The sequence below is a fragment of the Triticum urartu genome, chromosome 5, assembly GCF_003073215.2.
Source record: "Triticum urartu cultivar G1812 chromosome 5, Tu2.1, whole genome shotgun sequence".
Taxonomy (NCBI): Eukaryota; Viridiplantae; Streptophyta; class Magnoliopsida; order Poales; family Poaceae; genus Triticum; species Triticum urartu.
The window spans coordinates 327,524,269-327,545,545 of NC_053026.1; the positions used below are offsets into that span (position 1 = coordinate 327,524,269).

A 21,277-nucleotide genomic window follows, 5' to 3' on the forward strand; every position below is an offset into this window, starting at 1 on the left:
GACCTCAGCTGGATCTAGAGTTCGTGGGACATCACCGAGCTGAACATGTGCAGACCGCGGAGGTGCCGTACCTTCGGTGCTAGGATCGGTCGGATCGTGAAGACGTACGACTACATCAACCGCGTCGTCATAACGCTTCCGCTTACGGTCTACGAGGTTACGTGGACAACACTCTCCCCTCTTGTTGCTATGCATCACCTAGATAGATCTTGCGTGTGCGTAGGAATTTTTTTATAATTACTGCGTTCCCCAACAAGATCAGCACGAGTGTCCTGGATGTGTGCATCGTTCGGCGTCAACAGCACACCAGTGGGGACCCTCCGGCATCGATGGCTCACCAAGGCAGGGTGGTTGTTCCGGGCAGTGGTGCAGCTTCGGTCGTGCGGTTTTCAGGCGGCAAACGTCACCCATGGGTGTGCAGGATGACGGAGGAGGTCGATATGGTGGTCCAGCCGCGGAGGGGGCGCGGATTAACTAGCGAAAGCTTGGTTCGGCCTCGGTCATAACCGTCAATGGTGGCACCCGCAAGCGTTTTGGGGCAATTTGCGTTTCCTGTGTGCCCTGGGGGAAACCCCGGATCCGATGATGGCGAGTTTCCTGCGTCGTGACCCCCATGGGGCATCATCTTTGGGTTGTACACCGGCTAAAGGAATAAGTGTTTGGCTTGGTGGCTGGGTGCAGGTCTCCATATGCTTCTCATGTGGTGACCAAGGTGGAGCGGTGTGACATCTACAGATTACAGTATTGACGGCGACGAGTCTTGGTGGCTAGGTTCATCAGGGTCTCAGCACATGGAGGCTGATTGGTTTGCTACCAACATTTGGCATTGCCAATATTTGGCAAAACCAAAAGTTGTCAACATTTGGCAACTTTATGTGAGATTGGCAACAGAAATTGGTATGCAACCAATCTGTTGCCAACATTTGGCAGTTGCCAAAATTTGGCATGCCAACTTTTGGCAACAAACCAATTAGACTCATGATACCTTACGATGAACGCATGCAAGAGGCAAGCGTTGTTTGGCGTTCGTGGTGACGTTGACATCAAAAGGGTCTCGCAAGATCAGTGCAATTATTGCTTCTGAAGATGAGATTGTGGAAAAAGATGGCGACGGATTCTACAATGTGCGCATGCGCTGCGCGATGCGGGTCTGGTAGACCAGTTGGTGCTTCTGGTTAGCTGACGGGCGCCTTGGTGAGGCCATCGGATTTCTTGGTGTGCGTGGCGCGCGGTTAAAGCACATCATTAATCTTGTAAGTAGGGCGATAATTTTTGTCACAAAGGGCTTTGGTTGATCTATATGTTTTTTGTAAGATTTTGTTCAAAAATGCAATAAAGATGGTTGTAGCCCGGTAATCTTTTTTTTCAAAAAAAAGAAAAAAAATGCTTTAGAGGTCCCCAGAATAAATGTAGTTGCAGTCCAAGAAAGAGAAAGCGTGGACGACCATGGACGGTTGGCAACCCATTGCTCTCGCTCTCCAAGAGAAGAAAAGAGAAAGGTTGGCATGACTTGCTACGCCTTCCGCTTCTTCCTCTGCTCCACTCCTTTGATTTGGCATGCATGCAGCAATGTGGGGCACAAGGGCCGGAGACTCGCATAATTTGAGGCAGAGCAAAGACACCGATTGTTTGAGGAGGAGAAGAGAGATCGGCCGAGACTAGCCAATCAACCGGCCGGTGCAACTCACACGATGAGCAGCGAACAGGAACACCCGGAGACGTCAGAGCTGGAGGAGGAGGTGGAGAAGGACGAGGATGCCGCCATCGTGGAGCTGGTGACGGAGCTGAAGCAGGAAGGCACGACGCTGTTCCGGCTGCGGGACTACGACGGCGCGGCGTTCAAGTTCGACGAGGCGATCCGGCTGTCCCCCCGGGCCCCGCGCGCGTACAACGAGAACGACATCGCCTCCCTCCACAGCAACGTGGCGGCGTGCTACATGCACATGAACGCGCACCGCCCCGAGGACGACTACCACTACCACCAGGCCATCGACCGGTGCAACATGGCCCTGGACGCGTCGCCGAGGTACACCAAGGCGCTCCTGAAGAGGGCGCGCTGCTTCGAGGCGCTGGACCGGCTGGACCTGGCCTGCGTCGACGTGCAGGAGGTGCTGACCCTGGAGCCCAACAACGCGGTCGCGCTGGAGCTCCTCGAGAGCCTCCGGGAGGAGATGGAGGAGAAGAAGTTCCTGCTGGAGCAGGAGGCCCGGTCGCTGGACGACCTCATCAAGGTCATCTCCGCCAGCGAGAAGGTGGCCAAGCAGTTCAGCTCTACCATCGCTACCGCAGCAGACCCTGCTAACAAGGCTGTTTCCACGGAGACGGACGACGATCACGACATGGAGGGGATATTGCTCCTCGGTGAGCAGGACGACGAGCACGCGAGCTACGACGACAACAATGACGGGGAAGAAGCACCGCACGCGCACGGCCAGTCGGAGGAGGAGGCGCATGTAGGTGATCAGAGCGGTCAGCACAAGCAGGAAGACGGAGACAGCGCAGAGCATCATGCCGGCGCTGAGAACAGTGCTGGCTCTGCTGGAGCGACGAGATGCGTGGAGTTCGTTCTCCGAGAAGAAGGGGATGTCAGGAGGATCGCGCTGCTTCCACAGGATGGCGGTCTGGCTCAGTTGATGGACATAGCTCGGAGCAAGTTCCCCGACCTCAAGGAATTGTCTGTGAATTTCAAGGACGACCGGGGTGACTTGGTAACGGTCGACTCAACCACGGACCAGAGCACATGGTTCGACGAAGCGAATTCCCGGTCCCAAGGGCCACTTCGGTTGTACGTGACCGAAGGTAATCACGAACGGGTGTCGTGCCCCGATCAGCCGATTCGGGAACACGACTCTGTTGATCCGTGCTTGTCGCACGATCAGTAGCAGGCACGTACTATATATATGTCGTACGTTTGGTCATATTGAGTGATGAAATGTATTTACGGTTGTCGGTGGTCGGTGGTCGGTGGTCTAACTAACAAAATGTATGTTTGACTCTCTGAAATGAGTAAGGAGATCCATTGTAATCCAAATACAGATAAAGCTATTCGGTTCGATCTGGATCACGGCCCCCTCGGCTCAATTGGTTTAGGTCGCATTTTTTTAACATCAGTACAGACACAAGCGCTTATATACACGCGCATACACTCATCCCTATAAACGCACACACGCATATTCTACCCCTATAAGCATCTTCGAAAGATTGAGCAGGCATATCATCTTGAAATTTACGAAGTCATCGTAGGCACCTCGTCGTCGACGGGAACGTCTCCTCCCACTGAATGCGCATCGCCGGAAATCCTAAAATAAGTCCAGGAATAAATGTGAGCACCAGAATTTGAACCCTGATGGGCTGGGGATGCCACAGTACCTCTAACCATCCAGCCACAGGTTGGTTTGCTAGGTCGCGTTTGGTTGACATGTCTATTTTTAGGTATTTTGCCTTGAAGCATACACCGATTTTTTTATAAATAATAATTAATAATCACGTAATCACGAAACTGAGAAAGGATGGTCTAAATCTGAAAAATAGGAATGACGATGTTTTCCTTAGCGTCTAGATCTGGACGTTATTACGCACAACGTTCTAGCCTGGACGCCACTGTCAACAACATCCCTGTATCTGGTTCGATTCGCTGCTATTAAAAAGATTAAACTGAATCGTTCTCCTCAAACAGACGGAAGTTTTGTCGCTTGTAAACCCTAGAACGCATGGAATCACCGCTCGTCAACCTCGCCATGTCCTAACCAGCCCCAGCAGTCGACGTCTGTGATGACGGTAGCCCTATCTCTCTTATTCCCCGCTCACCATTAGGATCCTCTTATCATCTCGTGGTTGGCACATGAGATTTCTGCTAAGGTTGTCTTGCATCTCTATTGGTTCTTTGTCCAATTGATTCAGTGACTTGTAAGCAAACAATGTTTAGATATTTGGTTTCAATATTCATGTGGTGGTACAGTTTGAAATTGGTATGTTTAAGAGAATTGATAGGTTGCAAAAATTCAACTTTACATAGTCAGCAGCAGATCAATGTAAGGTTGTCATATTTACACCTTGCATGTGTCATGTCAGTAGGTGAAGATAAGAACATGTTAATCGTACTAGCATATGTGGATGGTGAAGTGCAACATGGATCCACGGGTGTGTATTATACTGTTCCTCCCAAAGTCACTTTTCCAGCATCCGAGGAAACCACTTTTGAAGATGTCAAGAGTGAGATATGCCGAGGACTTGGAGTTGGCGATGATCAGTACAACCTGAATATGCAAGCTCGCTTGGATATTGGAGCTCCTAGACCACATTATTTTCAATTAGTTCCAATATATGAGGAAAGAGGATGGACCATAATTTTTGAGAAGACGAAGTCTCGGACAACATGGCAAGTGATAGAGCTATATGTTAACATCTCGCCAATTGGAGACATGTTGAACCAAGTCAATGCTGCAAGGAACATCCCAAGAAATGAAAGTCAAGAACAAACATATGAAAGTGCAATGCATTGCTCATTACATAAAACCTTGCTCGGTGGTTTTCCAGAATGTATCACAGGTGCTCCTCATCTCAACTTATCACATGCTCAACCTTCAAGTCATGTTAATGTTACAAATGATTTGCGAACAAGCATTGGCGATGACCCATATTATCAGGAGGATACAGACCATGATGATGATTTGATTGGAGAGCTTGATGATGATGAGCATGATTCTGATGGTGCACCTAGCCAAAGTTCGGATGATGATTCAGAACCAAGGCACATGCATCATGTCCATGCATTTCCATTCACGCGGAGCTCCGGACAGAATGGTGTGACAGCCTTTAGTGACATATCTGTACTAAGGGAGACAACAACGGATGGAAGTTTTTTTGGATGTAAAAAATATTTTGCGTGTCCATTGTCAGAGCTTCAGATTTTTTATTCGAAAGAGCACCTTAAAATTGCAATTGGTGAATTTCACATAAACATGAACTTGGAAGTAAAGTACAGCACAAGCAGTCAATCCAAACTTATAGCAGAGTGTATCAATGATAGTTGCATGTGGAGGCTGTATGCAACACCAACAAAAATTGATTCATGTTGGCAAATAAGAAAGTGCACTTCCTCTCACACTTGTCGTGCACCAGCAAATAGAACTGACCATACTCAGTTATCAGCCTCTATAATTGTCGATGTGATTTGTGAAGCACTGAAGGATGACCTGGAGTTGAGTATAAAAAATGTTCGAGCATTAGTCAGACAACGTTACCGAAATGTGAAGCCATCATACAATAAGTTGTGGCGTGGAAGAGAGAGGGCCATAGCACAACTTTTTGGTAGCTGGGAAGGATCATACAATCTTCTGGTCCCTTTCCTCGAAGCTATTAAAGTTAAAAATCTAGGTACAAAGTATACTCTTCTATCGAAACCCATGGTGCAAGATGGGCATAGAGAATTTCGATGTGTGGCTTGGGCATTTGGACCTTGTATTGAAGTTGTTCCTCACATTCGACCTGTAATAAGTGTGGATGCTTCATTTCTACCGGGAAGGTACAAGGGAAGGTTGCTAATGGCTTGTGGATATGACGCTAATTACCAACTAATACCTCTTGCATTTGCCATTGTGGAGAAAGAGGATGCATCAAACTGGGGCCGGTTCATGAGATGGCTTCGGAGGGAGGTAATTGGTGTTGGAAAGTTCGTGTGTGTCATTTCAGATCGCCACAAAGCAATCAAATGGGTGTTTAAGCAGCCACACATTGGTTGGAACGAGGATGCTGGTGAGTGTGTTCATCGATTTTGTTCTCAACATGTTGCAGAGAACCTATAAAAATCTTATCGGGATGATAATATTTTGAAAATATTCAAGTGGGCAATCAAGAAAAAGAAACCTCGTAGGTTTGAGGAGGGCAAGTCATCTATTGCACATACTTGTCCCGATGCAATAACATATCTTAGAAAGGTCGGTAAGTATTTGCAGGAAGACAAAAATGAGAAAGAACAACCTGAAAAAGTATTTCAATGCATGGATGGGGGTTACCGTTGGGGGATCATGACCAGCAATGGGTCCGAGTCCTTAAACAATGTGTTTAGGCTTTCCCTAAGGCTCCCAGTGGCAGCGATTGTGGATGAAACATTTTCAAAGTGTTTGGAGTGGTTTGTGGAAATAAGGCGAAGTGCTCTTAACTTGGTTGATGATGGAAAGCAATGGTCCGAACGGGTGGACAAACTTTTGGTGAAAAGGGGTGACAGGGCAGGACATATGCATGTTATTTCATATGGCGATGAAGTTAGAATATTTGAGGTCAAGGTTGATCACGAGAGGGTTCCATTACGCCATGGAGATCATGTTGTTTTTATTCATAAAGGCTTCGAGTACAGGGTCATTTTGCGACCAAATAATGCTCCATCTTGTGAATGCCTAAAGCCGAACCTAACTGGCGTGCCATGTGCTCATGTGCTTGCTGTTTGCAAGTATCGGAATCTGAATGAAAATGAAATAGTACACTCGTATTACTCTTCTCAAGTGCTTGCAAATACTTGGGCTGGGCAATTTCATCCATATGGTAACCAAAATGAGTGGCCAACATATAATGGACCTACTATTGTTCCCGATGAGAAGTTAGTAAACCGTGGGCATCGTCAGCACAAAAGGATCCCCATGTACATGGATGAAATGCAAGGAAGGCGAATGGGGCACCAGGCCGGACGTTCCACAAGAGACAATAATCAAATAGGTATTGCAGCTTGTTATACGGTACTGGTTTATATGTAAAATTTATTTACATTTGATTTAACTTGTGTGTCTTACCTTTAGGCACATCATCTAGTCAAGGACAGATCTCATTGTCGATTCAATGAAAGAGGTTGAGTCAAGGGAAGAGCACATCATCCATAGGAAAGAGGTTGAGTCAAATGAAGAGCATAGAATCTAAAAGGAAGAGATCAAATAAAGAGAAGACCACATCATCTAGTCGAAATTCTGACACTAGGAGTACCATCTGATGAGTAGTATTCTGGGAAATTTTCATTAAATTTGAATTCAAACATCGACAGAGTCGTCCATTGTTCGTTCAGCCAAAAATTGGCTAAAATTTTGAACTAAAAATAAAAGTGTCCAGAAATTGTTGACATTTTCAAAAAAGTACAACCATATGATGACTACTATTCTATCAAATTTTCAGCTAATTTTGAGTAACACATTGAGAGATTCGTCCATTCTTTGTTTTCAGCCATAATTTGGCCCAAAATTTGAACCTGAAAAAAAGTGTCCAGGATTTTATGAAATTTTGACACAAGGACTACCATATGATGACAAGTATTCTGGGAATTTTTCATCAAATTTGGAGTAACACATTGAGAGATTCGTCCATTCTTCGTTTTCAGCCATAATTTGGCAAAAAATGATCCTGAAAAATGTGCCCAGAATTTTATGAAATTTTGACACAAGGACTTACATATGATGACTACTATTCTGTGAAATTTTCATCAAATTCTGAGCCACACATTGAGAGATTCGTCCATTCTTTGCTTTCAGCCATAATTTTGAACTCAGATTCATCTCACACACATTCAGTTTTACACAAGGCAGGCTGCAACATGAGCTTAGCCAATGCGGAGTGACATGGCTTGAAAGGATTACAACCCATGTGTGGCCTATTACAAAGCATACTCACGAACTTTTTTTTGTTGTGTAAAAGGAAACAAACATCTACTCTGTTACACTTCTAGATCGGTGGAGATGAGCATATCACTATATGCTCTCATTCTAATTTAGTACTTGTGAAGAACTCCTTGACTGAAATCTAGGAGCTTGAGTTGCATCTTGTGTTGTCCGTCCTCCATCTACCATGGCTTCACCAACATTGAGATATGTTGTAAAACCTCTCGTAGAGTATATCCAATCATTAAATACATCGGAGTTGCTTTCTTTCCGGGGGCTCGGTGGGTGAGCAATATCTGAAACATCATCATCAGATGGGATATCTTCGATCTTCAGCGGCAATCTAGCCTCAACGAGCATGCTTCACAGCCTAGGCTCCAAGTTGAGATCCATCAAATTTCCTACACAAGACCTCAGTATAGATTTGCTTATCTTCTTGCATCCACTGGTAGTAGCACATTTGATCCCCCGTGCATCATTCTTTATCTCATGTTGGCTCTACAAGCGACAATACAAATATTAAATCATGTGATTGTTACTGCATTGCAAATAAATAATGAAAATATTGCACACACTTACAATTCGAGCCAATGGCGGACCGCTGGGCATGTGCCCGGTCCATTCAATGCTATCTCGAGGATATGGGATAGGTTTATCTAGGCCTCCTAAGCATTGAGAGTCAAGAATACTGTATACATACCATTTTGCTGGAACCAATGTCTGTAATCAGGTAAACTAGCTACATCAAAGGGAATATCCTCTGGCGCTACTCCTACTCGGACATGATCATACTCTTGAACATATTCTTGAACATACTTGGCATGGACTTCTTCCCAATTATGCGGTTCCCCTATAGAATGCTTAATTTTTCACAATTTGCGAACCTCTGCCTCGCCGCGTGGAGGGGAAGGTGGAATGGCTTGTCTTAATTTGAATTGCCGCATCACCCTATTTGGATAGTGAAACTCTACAATCCAAAAATGTATGAGTGGTACTCTAGCAAACCACCAATTAGTTCCAGCATGTACTTCGACAGGCATCTCATCCAGAAGACCTTCATATGGTTGCCATTCAATTGCACCTTCTCGAATCAAATCAATCTGATTTTGATAATATTCGGTACCTATATAGTTCATTTGCAAGTGAGAAAAATTAGTTGTCATAACACGAACAATGTCTAATAGATGTGGTGAGTACAATACGATACACACATTATGTGGAACATCAAATTCATGTCTAACACACCACTTTGCTCCAAATACAGGGTTATAATCCAAGTCTACTTCTTCACTTTCCTCATCTCCGAGTTCCTCCCTTTCTTTTGGCTTCTCAATAATTTTTTAGGGCGACCAAGTGACAAATGGGACCAGGACCATAGCTGTAGCAGCAACAAAGGCCCCGAAATTTCTAATCTCTCCTTCTCAGCCCCAATGCTCAACTGTCTATATAACATAGCAAGAACAGCTTCTCCCCAATTATACTCTGTTGGTTGCCCTGCTGATGACCCGCAAGTATAGGGGATCTATCGTAGTCCTTTCGATAAGTAAGAGTGTCGAACCCAACGAGGAGCAGAAGGAAATGATAAGCTGTTTTCAGTAAGGTATTCTCTGCAAGCACTGAAATTATCGGTAACAGATAGTTGTGTGATAAGGTAATTTGTAACGGGTAACAAGTAATAAAAGTAAATAAGGTGTAGCAAGATGGCCCAATCCTTTTTGTAGCAAAGGACAAGCCTGGATAAACTCTTATATAAAGGAAAATGCTCCCGAGGACACATGGGAATTATCGTCAAGCTAGTTTTCATCACGTTCACATGATTCACGTTCGGTACTTTGATAATTTGATATGTGGCTGGACCGGTGCTTGGGTACTGCCCTTCCTTGGACAAGCATCCCACTTATGATTAACCCCTCTTGCAAGCATCCGCAACTACAAAAGAAGTATTAAGGTAAACCTAACCATAACATGAAACATATGGATCCAAATCAGCCCCTTACGAAGCAACTCATAAACTAGGATTTAAGCTTCTGTCACTCTAGCAACCCATCATCTACTTATTACTTCCCAATGCCTTCCCCTAGGCCCAAACAATGGTGAAGTGTCATGTAGTCGACGTTCACATGACACCACTAGAGGAGAGACAATATACATCTCATCAAAATATCGAACGAATACTAAATTCACATGACTATTTATAGCAAGACTTCTCCCATGTCCTCAGGAACAAACTTAACTACTCACAAATCATATTCATGTTCATAATCAGAGGGGTATTAATATGCATAAAGGATCTGAACATATCTTCTACCGAATAAACCAACTAGCATCAACTACAAGGAGTAATCAACACTACTAGTAACCCACAGGTACCAATCTGAGGTTTTGAGACAAAGATTGGATACAGGAGATGAACTAGGGTTTGAGATGAGATGGTGCTGGTGAAGATGTTGATGGAGATTGACCCCCTCTCGATGATAGGATCGATGGTGATGACGATGGTGGTGATTTCCCCGTCACGGAGGGATGTTTCCCTGGCAGAACAGCTCCGCTGGAGCCCTAGATTGGTTCCGCCAAGGTTTCGCCTCGTGGCGGCGGAGTTTCGTCTCGTGAGCTTGCTTACGATTTTTTCTCGGACGAAGGACTTCATATAGTAGAAGATGGGCACCGGAGGCCTGCCAGGGGCCCACGAGACAGGGGGCGCGCCCCCCACCCTCGTGGCCAGGGTGTGGACCCCCTCTGGTTAATTCTTTCGCCAGTATTATGATTTCAGGTATATATTGTCATATGATTTCTTATGCTAAAGTAACAATTCATTCTCAATTTCAAGTATGAATCAGAAACTTCATTGAAAACTAACAAACTATAATCTCAGTCATTGAAGCAATCACAATTTATCATAATATCGGAAAGAGTCAATATAAGAGCTTTTCAGCAAGTCCATATACTCAACTATCATTTAGTCTTTCACAATTGCTAACACTCACACAATATTTACGGGTATGAAGTTTTAAGCGGACACAGAGAAAGATAGGGGCTTATAGTTTTGGCTCCCAACCTTTTACCTCAAGGGTAATGTCAAAAATAATAGTTCATGAAAATTCACATCCAATTAGCTATATATATCAGGATCTTTCCAACACACAGTGCTTGCCAAAGGATAAAATGTAAAAAGCGAAGGTGAAGATCACCATGACTCTTGTATGAAGTATAAGACAAGAATAAAAGATAGGCCCTTCGTAGAGGGAAGCAGAGGTTGTCATGTGCTTTTATGGTTGGATGCACGAAATCTTAATGCAAAAGAACGTCACTTTAATTGCCACTTGTTATATGGACCTTTATTATGCAGTCCGTCGCTTTTATTTCTTCCACATCACAAGATCATATAAAGCTTATTTTCCCCACACTAATAAATCATACATATTTAGAGAGCAATTTTTATTGCTTGCAACAATGACAACTTACTTGAAGGATCTTACTCAATCCATAGGCAGATATGGTGGACTCTCATGGCAAAACTGGGTTTAAGGATATTTTGAAGCACAAGTACTATCTCTACTTGGTGCAAAGAATTTGGCTAGCATGAGGGGGAAAGGCAAGCTCAACATGTTGGATGATCCAAGACAATATAATTTATTTCGGATGTAAGAAAACATAACCCATTACGTTGTCTTCCTTGTCCAACCTCAACTTTTTAGCATGTTATATTTTAATGAGTGCTCAAAATCATAAAAGATGTCCAAGATAGTATATTTATATGTGAAAACCTCTCTTTATTACTTCATGTTAATTGCAACGATGACCAAAACTATGTTTGTCAAATCTCAACAACTTTTATTCATCACACTCTTTATATGTGAAGTCATTACTCTCCATAAGATCAATATGATCTGTTTAATTCTTTTTATTCTTTCTCTCCCCTTATTTTTTTCTCAAGATCATAGCAAGACGGCAAAGCCCTTGACTCAACACTAATCTTTATTATATATAGCTCAAAAACTCGATTACATAGAAGGATCATAAAGCAAAACTCAGAACTAAATCATACTAAAACTTTATTCTAATAGATCAAGATATAACCAAAAGTATCGAACTAAGAAAAACGGTAAAGATAAAAGTGTGATGGTGATATATCGGGGCACTCCCCCAAGCTTGGCAGTTGCCAAGACGAGTGCCCATACCCATGTGTTTATGACTCTTTCTTCGGAGGATAAGGAGATGGTGATGATGATGACAATTGTGCCTTCAGCTTTTTCATGTTGTAATTGAGAAGAGCAATCTCCTCCTTTAAATCATCGACCTCCGATTCCAGCTTCAAGATCTTGTCACATAAATCTCCTTTGCTTTTCTGTCAAAAACGAGAAGGAATAGATCGGTTCTTAGATGGTTTAGCCCTCTTAGGGAGACTAGACTTCTAGAACTTCACATGCATATCCCCAGGTTGAGGTAGAGGAACATCCTCCTCCTCCGAACTTGAATCATTGATACTTCTTAAATGAGCATCCTCCTCATCATCCGTAGTTCGACCACAAGGAGATAGGTCCCCATAGGTTTTTGGGTCAACAATGAGGTGTGAGACATAGCTCTCTCCGTCGGAGTCTTGAGATGACATCTTGCTCTAAATCTGCAGCAGAAACAGCTCGAAACAAAAACAGAGGATATTTGTGTGGTACGGTGGTCAAAACCTTCGGGAGTTTATATAATAAATTTTTACCGACCAAAAGAAGTATCGTGCAAGAAACGGAGTTCGGAGGGCACACGAGGTGCCCACGAGGCAGGGGGCGCGCCCAGGGGGGTAGGGCGCGCCCTCCACCCTCATGGAAGCCTCGTGTCCTTCTCGGACTGCTTCTTATTTTCCTATTTTCTTAAATATTCCAAAACAGAGAAAAAATGCTATTAGAACTATTTTGGAGTCGGTTTACTTACCGTACCACATACCTCTTCCTTTCCGGAGTCTGAAACATTCTGGAAAGTGTCCCTTATGTATTCCTCCGGGGTTACGGTTTCAATAACATTAGTTTCAACATTTATGGGGTTACCTGAGATATAATGTTTGATTCTTTGACTGTTCACCACCCTCGGATTTGTGCCTTCGAAGTTGTTTGATTTTTATGGCACCGGAATGATATACCTCCTCGATGACGTAAGGACCTTCCCATTTAGAGAGGAGTTTTCCTGCAAAATATCTTAAACAAGAGTTGTATAACAATACATAATCACCTACATTAAACTCACATTTTTGTATCCTTTTGTCATGCCATCTTTTAACTTTTTCTTTAAACAGTTTGGCATTCTCATAGGCCTGGGTTCTCCATTCATCAAGTGAGCTAATGTCAAATAGTCTCTTCTCACCGGCAAGTTTGAAGTCATAGTTGAGCTCTTTAATGGCCCAATATGCCTTATGTTCTAGTTCGAGAGGTAAGTGATAAGCTTTTCCATAAACCATTTTATATGGATACATACCCATAGGATTTTTATATGCAGTTCTATAGGCCCATAATGCATCATCAAGTTTCTTTGACCAATTCTTTCTGGATCTATTAACAGTCTTTTGCAAAATTAATTTAAGCTCTCTATTACTCAGTTCTACTTGACCACTAGACTGCGGGTGATACGGAGATGCAATTCTATGATTAACACCATACTTAGCAAGCATTTTACGAAAAGCACCATGAATAAAATGTAAACCACCATCAGTCATTAAGTATCTAGGGACTCCAAACCTCGGAAAAATAACTTCTTTAAGCATCTTAATAGAGGTGTTATGATGAGCACTACTAGTTGGAATAGCTTATACCCACTTAGTAACGTAATCAACAGCAACTAAAATATGTGTATACCCATTAGGGGAAGGAAACGGTCCCATATAATCAAAGCCCCAAACATCAAATGGTTCAATAACAAGTGAATAATTCATAGGCATTTCTTGACGTCTGCTAATATTACCAATTCTTTGACATTCATCACAAGACAAGACAAACTTACGAGCATCTTTAAAAAGAGTAGGCCAATAAAAACCGGATTGCAATACCTAATGCGCAGTTCTATCTCCAGCATGGTGTCCTCCATAAGCCTCGGAGTGACACTTACGTAGGATCTGTTCCTGTTCATGCTCAGGTACACAACGTCTAATAACCCCATCTACTCCTTCTTTATAAAGGTGTGGGTCATCCCAGAAGTAATGTCTTAAATCATAGAAAACCTTTTTCTTTTGCTGGTAAGTGAAACTAGGTGGTATAAATTTAGCAACAATATAATTAGCATAATCAGCATACCATGGAGCAGTACGAGAAGCATTTATGACAGCTAATTGTTCATCAGGAAAGCTATCATCAATAGGTAGTGGGTCATCAAGAACATTCTCTAACTTAGAAAAATTTTCTGCAACGGGGTTCTCAGCTCCCTTTCTATCAATAATATGCAAATCAAATTGTTGTAGTAGGAGAACCCATCTAATAAGTCTAGGTTTAGCATCTTTCTTTTCCATAAGATATTTAATTGCAGCATGATCAGTGTGAACAATTACTTTAGAATCAACAATATAAGGTTTGAACTTATCACAAGCAAATACAACTCCTAAAAATTCATTTTCAGTAGTAGCCTAATTTCTCTGGGCGCTGTCTAGAGTTTTACTAGCATATTGGATAACATTTAATTTCTTATCAACTCTTTGTCCTAGAATGGCACCTACAGCGTAATCACTAGCATCACACATAATTTCAAAGGGTAAATTTCAATCAGGAGGCTGAACAATAGGTGCAGAAATCAAGGCTTTCTTAAGTATTTCAAATGCTTCTACACAATCATCATCAAAGACAAAAGGAATATCTTTTTGTAAGAGATTAGTCAGAGGCCTGAATTTTTTTGAGAAGTCTTTAATGAACCTCCTATAAAAACCGGCATGACCAAGGAAACTTCTTATACCTTTAATGTCCTTAGGACACGACATCTTTTCAATAGCATCAACTTTAGCTTTATCAACTTCAATACCTCTTTCAGAAATTTTATGCCCCAAGACAATACCTCCATTAACCATAAAGTGGCACTTCTCCCAATTCAAGACAAGATTAGTTTCTTCACATCTCTGAAAACTCGATCAAGGTTGCCTAAGCAATCATCAAAAGAAGTTCCATATACGGAAAAATCATCCATGAAAACCTCAATAATCTTTTCACAAAAATCAAAGAATATAGCAGTCATACATCTTTGAAAGGTAGCAGGTGCATTACATAAACCAAAAGGCATATGTCTATAAGCAAAGGTACCGAAAGGGCAAGTAAAGGTGGTCTTTTCTTGATCCTCTTTTGACACATGTATTTAACAGAAACCAGAATAACCATCTAGAAAGCAAAAATGTGTATGTTTGGATAATCTTTCTAGCATTTGATCAATAAAAGGTAAAGGGTAATGATCCTTTTTAGTAGCTTTATTTAATTTGCGGAAATCAATTACCATTCTATAACCTGTAACAATTATTTGTGGGATCAATTCATCTTTATCATTAGGAACAACAGTAATACCTCCCTTCTTAGGGACACAATGGACACGACTTACCCACTGACTATCAGCAACGGGATAAATATACCTTCCTCCAAAAGCTTTACTATTTCTTTTCTTACCACTTCTTTCATCTTAGGATTTAACCGTCGTTGGTGATCAACAACCGGTTTCGCGTCTTTCTCCAATTTTATTTTGTGCTAGCATAGAGTGGGACTAATGCCCTTAAGATCATGAAGAGTATATCCAATAGCAGCATGGTGCTTCTTCAGAGTTTTTCAATAATTTCTTTTCTTCATGCTCTGAAAGGTTAGCACTAATAATAACAGGATATATCTTTTTCTCATCAAGATAAGCATATTTAAGAGTATCAGGTAATGGTTTAAGCTCAAACACGGGATCACCCTTGGGTGGAGGAGGATCCCCTAGGATTTCAACAGGCAAGTTGTGTTTCAAAATAGGTCCCTGTTTAAAGAATACTTCATCTATTTCCCTTCTTTCATTCATAAACATATCATTTTCAGGGTCGAGCAAATATTGTTCTAAAGGATCATTAGGAGGCACGGCAATAGAAGCAAGACCAATAATTTCATCTTTACTAGGCAATTCTTTATCATGGGGTTGTCTACGAAATTTAGCAAAATTGAACTCATGAGACATATCCCCTAAACCAACAGAAACAATATCCTTTTTGCAGTCTATCTTAGCATTAACAGTATTCAAGAAGGGTCTACCAAATATAATGGGACAAAAGTCATCTTGTGGGGAACCAAGAACAAGAAAATCAGCAGGATATTTAACTTTCCCACACAAGACTTCAACATCTCTAACAATCCCAATCAGTTAAATAGTATCTCTATTGGCAAGCTTAATTGTAACATCAATACCTTCTAACTCAACAGGTGCAATATCATGCATAATTTCTTCATATAAAGAATGAGGTATTGCACTAGCACTAGCACCCATATCACATAAGCCATGATAGCAGTGATCTCCTATTTTAACAGAAATAGCAAGCATGCCGACAACAGGTCTATGTTTATTTTTAGTATCGGGTCTAGCAATTCTAGCAGCTTCATCACAAAAGTAAATAACATGCCCATCAATATTATCAGACAAGAGATCTTTAACCAGAGCAATACTAGGTCCAACTTTAATTTGCTCAGAGGGTGTAGGTGTTCTAGTATTACTCTTATGAACCACAGTTGAATCTTTAGCATGATCCTTTATTCTAACAGAGAAAGGTGGTTTCTCAATATAAGCAGTAGGAACAACAGGATCAACATTATAAGTGATAGTATTTCCTTCAACTTTAATAGGTGCAACTACTTTTACTTCAATGGGAGGATTATATTTAAACCACTTGTCCTTAGGGAGATCAACATGAGTAGCAAAGGATTCACAGAAAGAAGCTACTATCTCAGAGTCAAGTCCATATTTAGTGCTAAATTCACGGAAAACATCGGTGTCCATAAAAGATTTAACACAATCAAACTTAGGTGTTATACTTGACTCCTTACCTTCGTCGAGATCCCAATCTTCAGAGTTGCGTTTAATTATTTCCAATAAATCCTATTTGAATTCAATAGTCTTCATCATAAAAGAGCCAGTACAAGAAGTATCGAGCATGGAGCGATTGTTGAGAGAAAGTCGTGCATAAAAATTTTGAATAATAATTTTTGTTGAGAGCTCATGATTGGGGCATGAATATATCATTGACTTAAGCCTCCCCCAAGCTTGAGCGATACTTTCTCCTTCGCGAGGCCAAAAATTATATATATATATATATATATATATAAAATTTCGATCACGATGAACCAGATGCATAGGATAGAACTTCTGATGAAATTCCAATTTCAATCGGTTGTAGTTCCATGATCCCATATCATCACATAGCCTAAACCATGCCAATGCCTTTCCCTTCAAAGATAAAGGGAAGACCTACTTCTTGATAACATCCTCAGGCATACCTGCAAGCTTAAATAATCCACAAACTTCATCCACATAGATTAGGTGCAAATCGAAATGTAATGTTCCATCACCTGTGAAAGTATTAGCTAGCAGTTTCTCTAACATACCCGAAGGAATTTCAAAGTAAACATTTTCAATAGGTTCAGTAGGTCGAGGAGCAACTATTTGCTCTACTGGTCGGGGTGAAGATACCCCGAACAAGCCCCTCAAAGGATTATGCTCCATAGTAACAAGTGAGAGTAAATTTTAGCACACTATATAAATTTTTCCTTACCAAATTCCACCTACCAAAGGCACTTCACTACCCGGCAACGGCGCCAGAAAAGAGTCTTGATGACCCACTAGTATAGGGGATTTATCATAGTCCTTTCGATAAGTAAGAGTGTCGAACCCAACGAGGAGCAGAAGGAAATGATAAGAAGTTTTCAGTAAGATTTTCTCCGCAAGAACTAAAATTATCGGTAACAGATAGTTGTGTGATAAGGTAATTTGTAACGGGTAACAAGTAATAAAAGTAAATAAGGTGTAGCAAGATGGCCCAATCCTTTTTGTAGCAAAGGACAAGCCTGGATAAACTCTTATATAAAGGAAAGCGCTCCCGAGGACACATGGGAATTATCGTCAAGCTAGTTCCATCACGTTCATATGATTCACGTTCGGTACTTTGATAATTTGATATGTGGGTGGACCGGTGCTTGGGTACTGCCCTTCCTTGGACAAGCATCCCACTTATGATTAACCCCTCTTGCAAGCCTCTGCAACTACAAAATAAGTATTAAGGTAAACCTAACCATAACATGAAACATATGGATCCAAACCAGCCCCTTACGAAGCAACTCATAAACTAGGGTTTAAGCTTCTGTCAATCTAGCAACCCATCATCTACTTATTACTTCCCAATGCCTTCCCCTAGGCCCAAACAATAGTGAAGTGTCATGTAGTCGACGTTCACATGACACCACTAGAGGAGAGACAACATACATCTCATCAAAATATCGAACGAATACCAAATTCACATGACTACTTATAGCAAGACTTCTCCCATGTCCTCAGGAACAAACGTAACTACTCACAAAGCATATTCATGTTCATAATCAGAGGGGTATTACTATGCATAAAGGATTTGAACATATGATCTTCCACCGAACAAACCAACTAGCATCAACTACAAGGAGTAATCAACACTACTAGTAACCCACATGTACCAATCTGAGGTTTTGAGACAAAGATTGGATACAAGAGATGAACTAGGGTTTGAGATGAGATGGTGCTGGTGAAGATGTTGATGGAGATTGATCCCCTCTCGATGATAGGATCGATGGTGATGACGATGGTGATGATTTCCGCCTCCCAGAGGGTTGTTTCCCCGGCAGAACAGCTCTGCCGGAGCCCTAGATTGGTTCCGCCAAGGTTCCGCCTCGTGGCGGCGGAGTTTCATCTCGTGAGCTTGCTTACGATTTTTTGTCGGACAAAAGACTTCATATAGTAGAAGATGGGCACCAGAGCCCTGCCAGGGGGGCCACGAGATAGGGGTGCGCGCCCCCACCCTCATGGCCAGGGTGTGGGCCCCTCTGGTTAATTCTTTCGACAGTATTTTTTATATATTCCAAAATGTGCTCCCGTGAAGTTTCAGGACTTTTGGAGTTGTGCAGAATAGGTCTCTAATATTTTCTCCTTTTCCAGCCCAGAATTCCAACTGCCGGCATTCTCCCTCTTCATGTAAACCTTATAAAATAAGATAGAATAGGCATAAGTATTGTGACATTATGTGTAATAACAACCCATAATGCGATAAATATCGATATAAAAGCATGATGCAAAATGGACGTATCACCTGCATTCTGCATAAACTGAAGATACATAGCTGGCACTCCATCTCCAGATGTATTAATGAACACCGTGGAGCCAAGGATTTCTAGAACAATCGCTCGAGCATGCCAACGAATCTCTCGATCCACTGGATTATCCGGCATCACCTGGAAGTGTTCTCGTAGTTTACCCAAATTTAAAGAGTACTGTGAATTCTTCATAGCAATATTGTCATCATCTTTCCGCCTTCTCTTTTGCTTCATGTGTTGTTCATCTACAGGAATCCTAAGTAACCTCTCAATTAATCCAGACCATGCAGCATCAGCTTTGCTAATAAGTGGTTTACCATGGATAGGCAACCCCCACAAACAACTCACATCCTGTAGTGTAACGGTCATTTCTCCTACAGGTAAATGAAAAGTATTTGTCTCAGGCCGCCAATGCTCGACCAATGCTGATATCAAATATTTGTCGACATTGATTTTCTTCATTATTGCAATTTGATAAAAACCAAGGTTCTCTAAGGCTGCGTGATAGGTCTTCGTCGTATCTACTTTTCCAAACACTTTTGCCCTTGTTTTGGACACTAACTTGCATGATTTGAATGGAACTAAACCGGACTGACGATGTTTTCAGTAGAATTACCATGGTGTTATTTATGTGCAGAAATAAAAGTTCTCGGAATGACTTGAAACTTCATGGAACAACTTTTCAAAAATAATAAAAAATCCTTACAAAAGATGAAGGCCAGGGGGCCCACCACCTGTCCACGAGGGTGGGGGCGGGCGCCTGCCCCCTAGGGCGCACCCCCTACCTTGTGGGCCCCCTGGAGCTCTTCCGACCTCAACTCCAACTCTATATATTTGCTTTCGGGGAGAAAAAAATTAGAGAGAAGGATTCATCGCATTTTACGATACGGAGCCGCCGCCAAGCCCTAAAACCTCTCGGGAGGGCTGATCTGGAGTCCGTTCGGGGCTCCGGAGAGGGGAATCCGCCGCCATCGTCATCATCAACCATCCTCCATCACCAATTTCATGATGCTCACCGCCGTGCGTGAGTAATTCCATCGTAGGCTTGCTGGACGGTGATGGGTTGGATGAGATTTATCATGTAATCGAGTTAGTTTTGTTAGGGTTTGATCCCTAGTATCCACTATGTTCTGAGATTGATGTTGCTATGACTTTGCTATGCTTAATGCTTGTCACTAGGGCCCGAGTGCCATGATTTCAGATCTGAACCTATTATGTTTTCATCAATACATGAGAGTTCTTGATCCTATCTTGAAAGTCTATAGTCACCTATTATGTGTTATGATCCGTTAACCCTGAAGTGACAATAATCAAGATACTTACCGGTGATGACCGTAGTTTGAGGAGTTCATGTATTCACTGTGAGTTAATTCTTTGGTCGGTGCTCTATTAAAAGGAGGCCTTAATATCCCTTAGTTTCTGCTAGGACCCCGCTGCCGTGGGAGGGTAGGACAAAAGATGTCATGCAAGTTCTTTTCCATAAGCACGTATGACTATATTCGGAATACATGCCTACATTACATTGATGAATTGGAGCTAGTTCTGTGTCACCCTAGGTTATGACTGTTACATGATGAACCACATCCGGCATAATTCTCCATCACCGATCCATTGCCTATGAGCTTTCCATATATTGTTCTTCGCTTACATACTTTTCCGTTGCTATTTCTATCATCACTACCAAATACCAAAAACATTACTTTTGCTATCATTTCCTTTTGATACCGTTACCACAACTATCATATTACTTTGCTACTAAACACTTTGCTGCAGATATTAAGTTTCTAGGTGTGGTTGAATTGACAACTCAGCTGCTAATACTTGAGAATATTCTTTGGCTCCCCTTGTGTCGAATCAATAAATTTGGGTTGAATACTCTACCCTTGAAAACTGTTGCGACCCCCTATACTTGTGGGTTATCAAGACTATTTTCTGGCGCTGTTGCCGGGGAGCATAACTCTATTCTTTGAGTCACTCGGGATTTATATTTGCTTATCATTATGAAGAACTTGAAAGATCCAAGAACCAAAATTTATCCCTCAACTACGAGGGGAGGTAAGGAACTGCCATCTAGCTCTGCACTTGATTCACCTTCTGTTTTGAGTAAGCTTGCGACACCTAAACCTGCTTCTGCTATTCGTTCTGATATGTCGCATGTTATTGATGATGCCACTTCTGCTATACATGATATTTATGATGAAATTACTTCTATGCTTGATACTACTGTGCCACTTGGTGAATTTCTTGATGAATAACTTGCTAGGGCTAGAGAGAATGAAAAATTATTGAATCTGGTAATACTGATGAAAGTGATGATGAAGACTCGCCTGTTATTCC

General features: G+C 42.0%; 2 protein-coding genes across 2 annotated transcripts; both read left to right on the top strand.

Annotated features, from left to right (window-relative positions):
- The first annotated feature begins 1,627 nt into the window (after positions 1–1,627).
- LOC125555966 (HSP-interacting protein-like) lies at positions 1,628–2,882 on the top strand. The gene has a single exon (XM_048718772.1). It carries the CDS (start codon positions 1,692–1,694, stop codon positions 2,880–2,882), a length of 1,191 nt encoding a protein of 396 aa, XP_048574729.1. The 5' UTR covers positions 1,628–1,691.
- A 2,512-nt stretch (positions 2,883–5,394) lies between these two features.
- Positions 5,395–7,087, top strand: LOC125508848. The gene is made up of 3 exons (XM_048673642.1): positions 5,395–5,754; positions 5,955–6,711; positions 6,792–7,087. Exons 1-3 carry the CDS (start codon positions 5,749–5,751, stop codon positions 6,833–6,835), a joined length of 807 nt encoding a protein of 268 aa, XP_048529599.1. The 5' UTR covers positions 5,395–5,748; the 3' UTR covers positions 6,836–7,087.
- Positions 7,088–21,277: the final 14,190 nt, after the last annotated feature.

Bases quoted from the DNA above. Each gene is read 5' to 3' on its own strand.
- LOC125555966 (XM_048718772.1), top strand. From the start codon at position 1,692: ATGAGCAGCGAACAGGAACACCCGGAGACGTCAGAGCTGGAGGAGGAG.
- LOC125508848 (XM_048673642.1), top strand. The intron at 6,712-6,791 runs GTATTGCAGCTT...TCTTACCTTTAG, and splicing joins AAGAGACAATAATCAAATAG to GCACATCATCTAGTCAAGGA.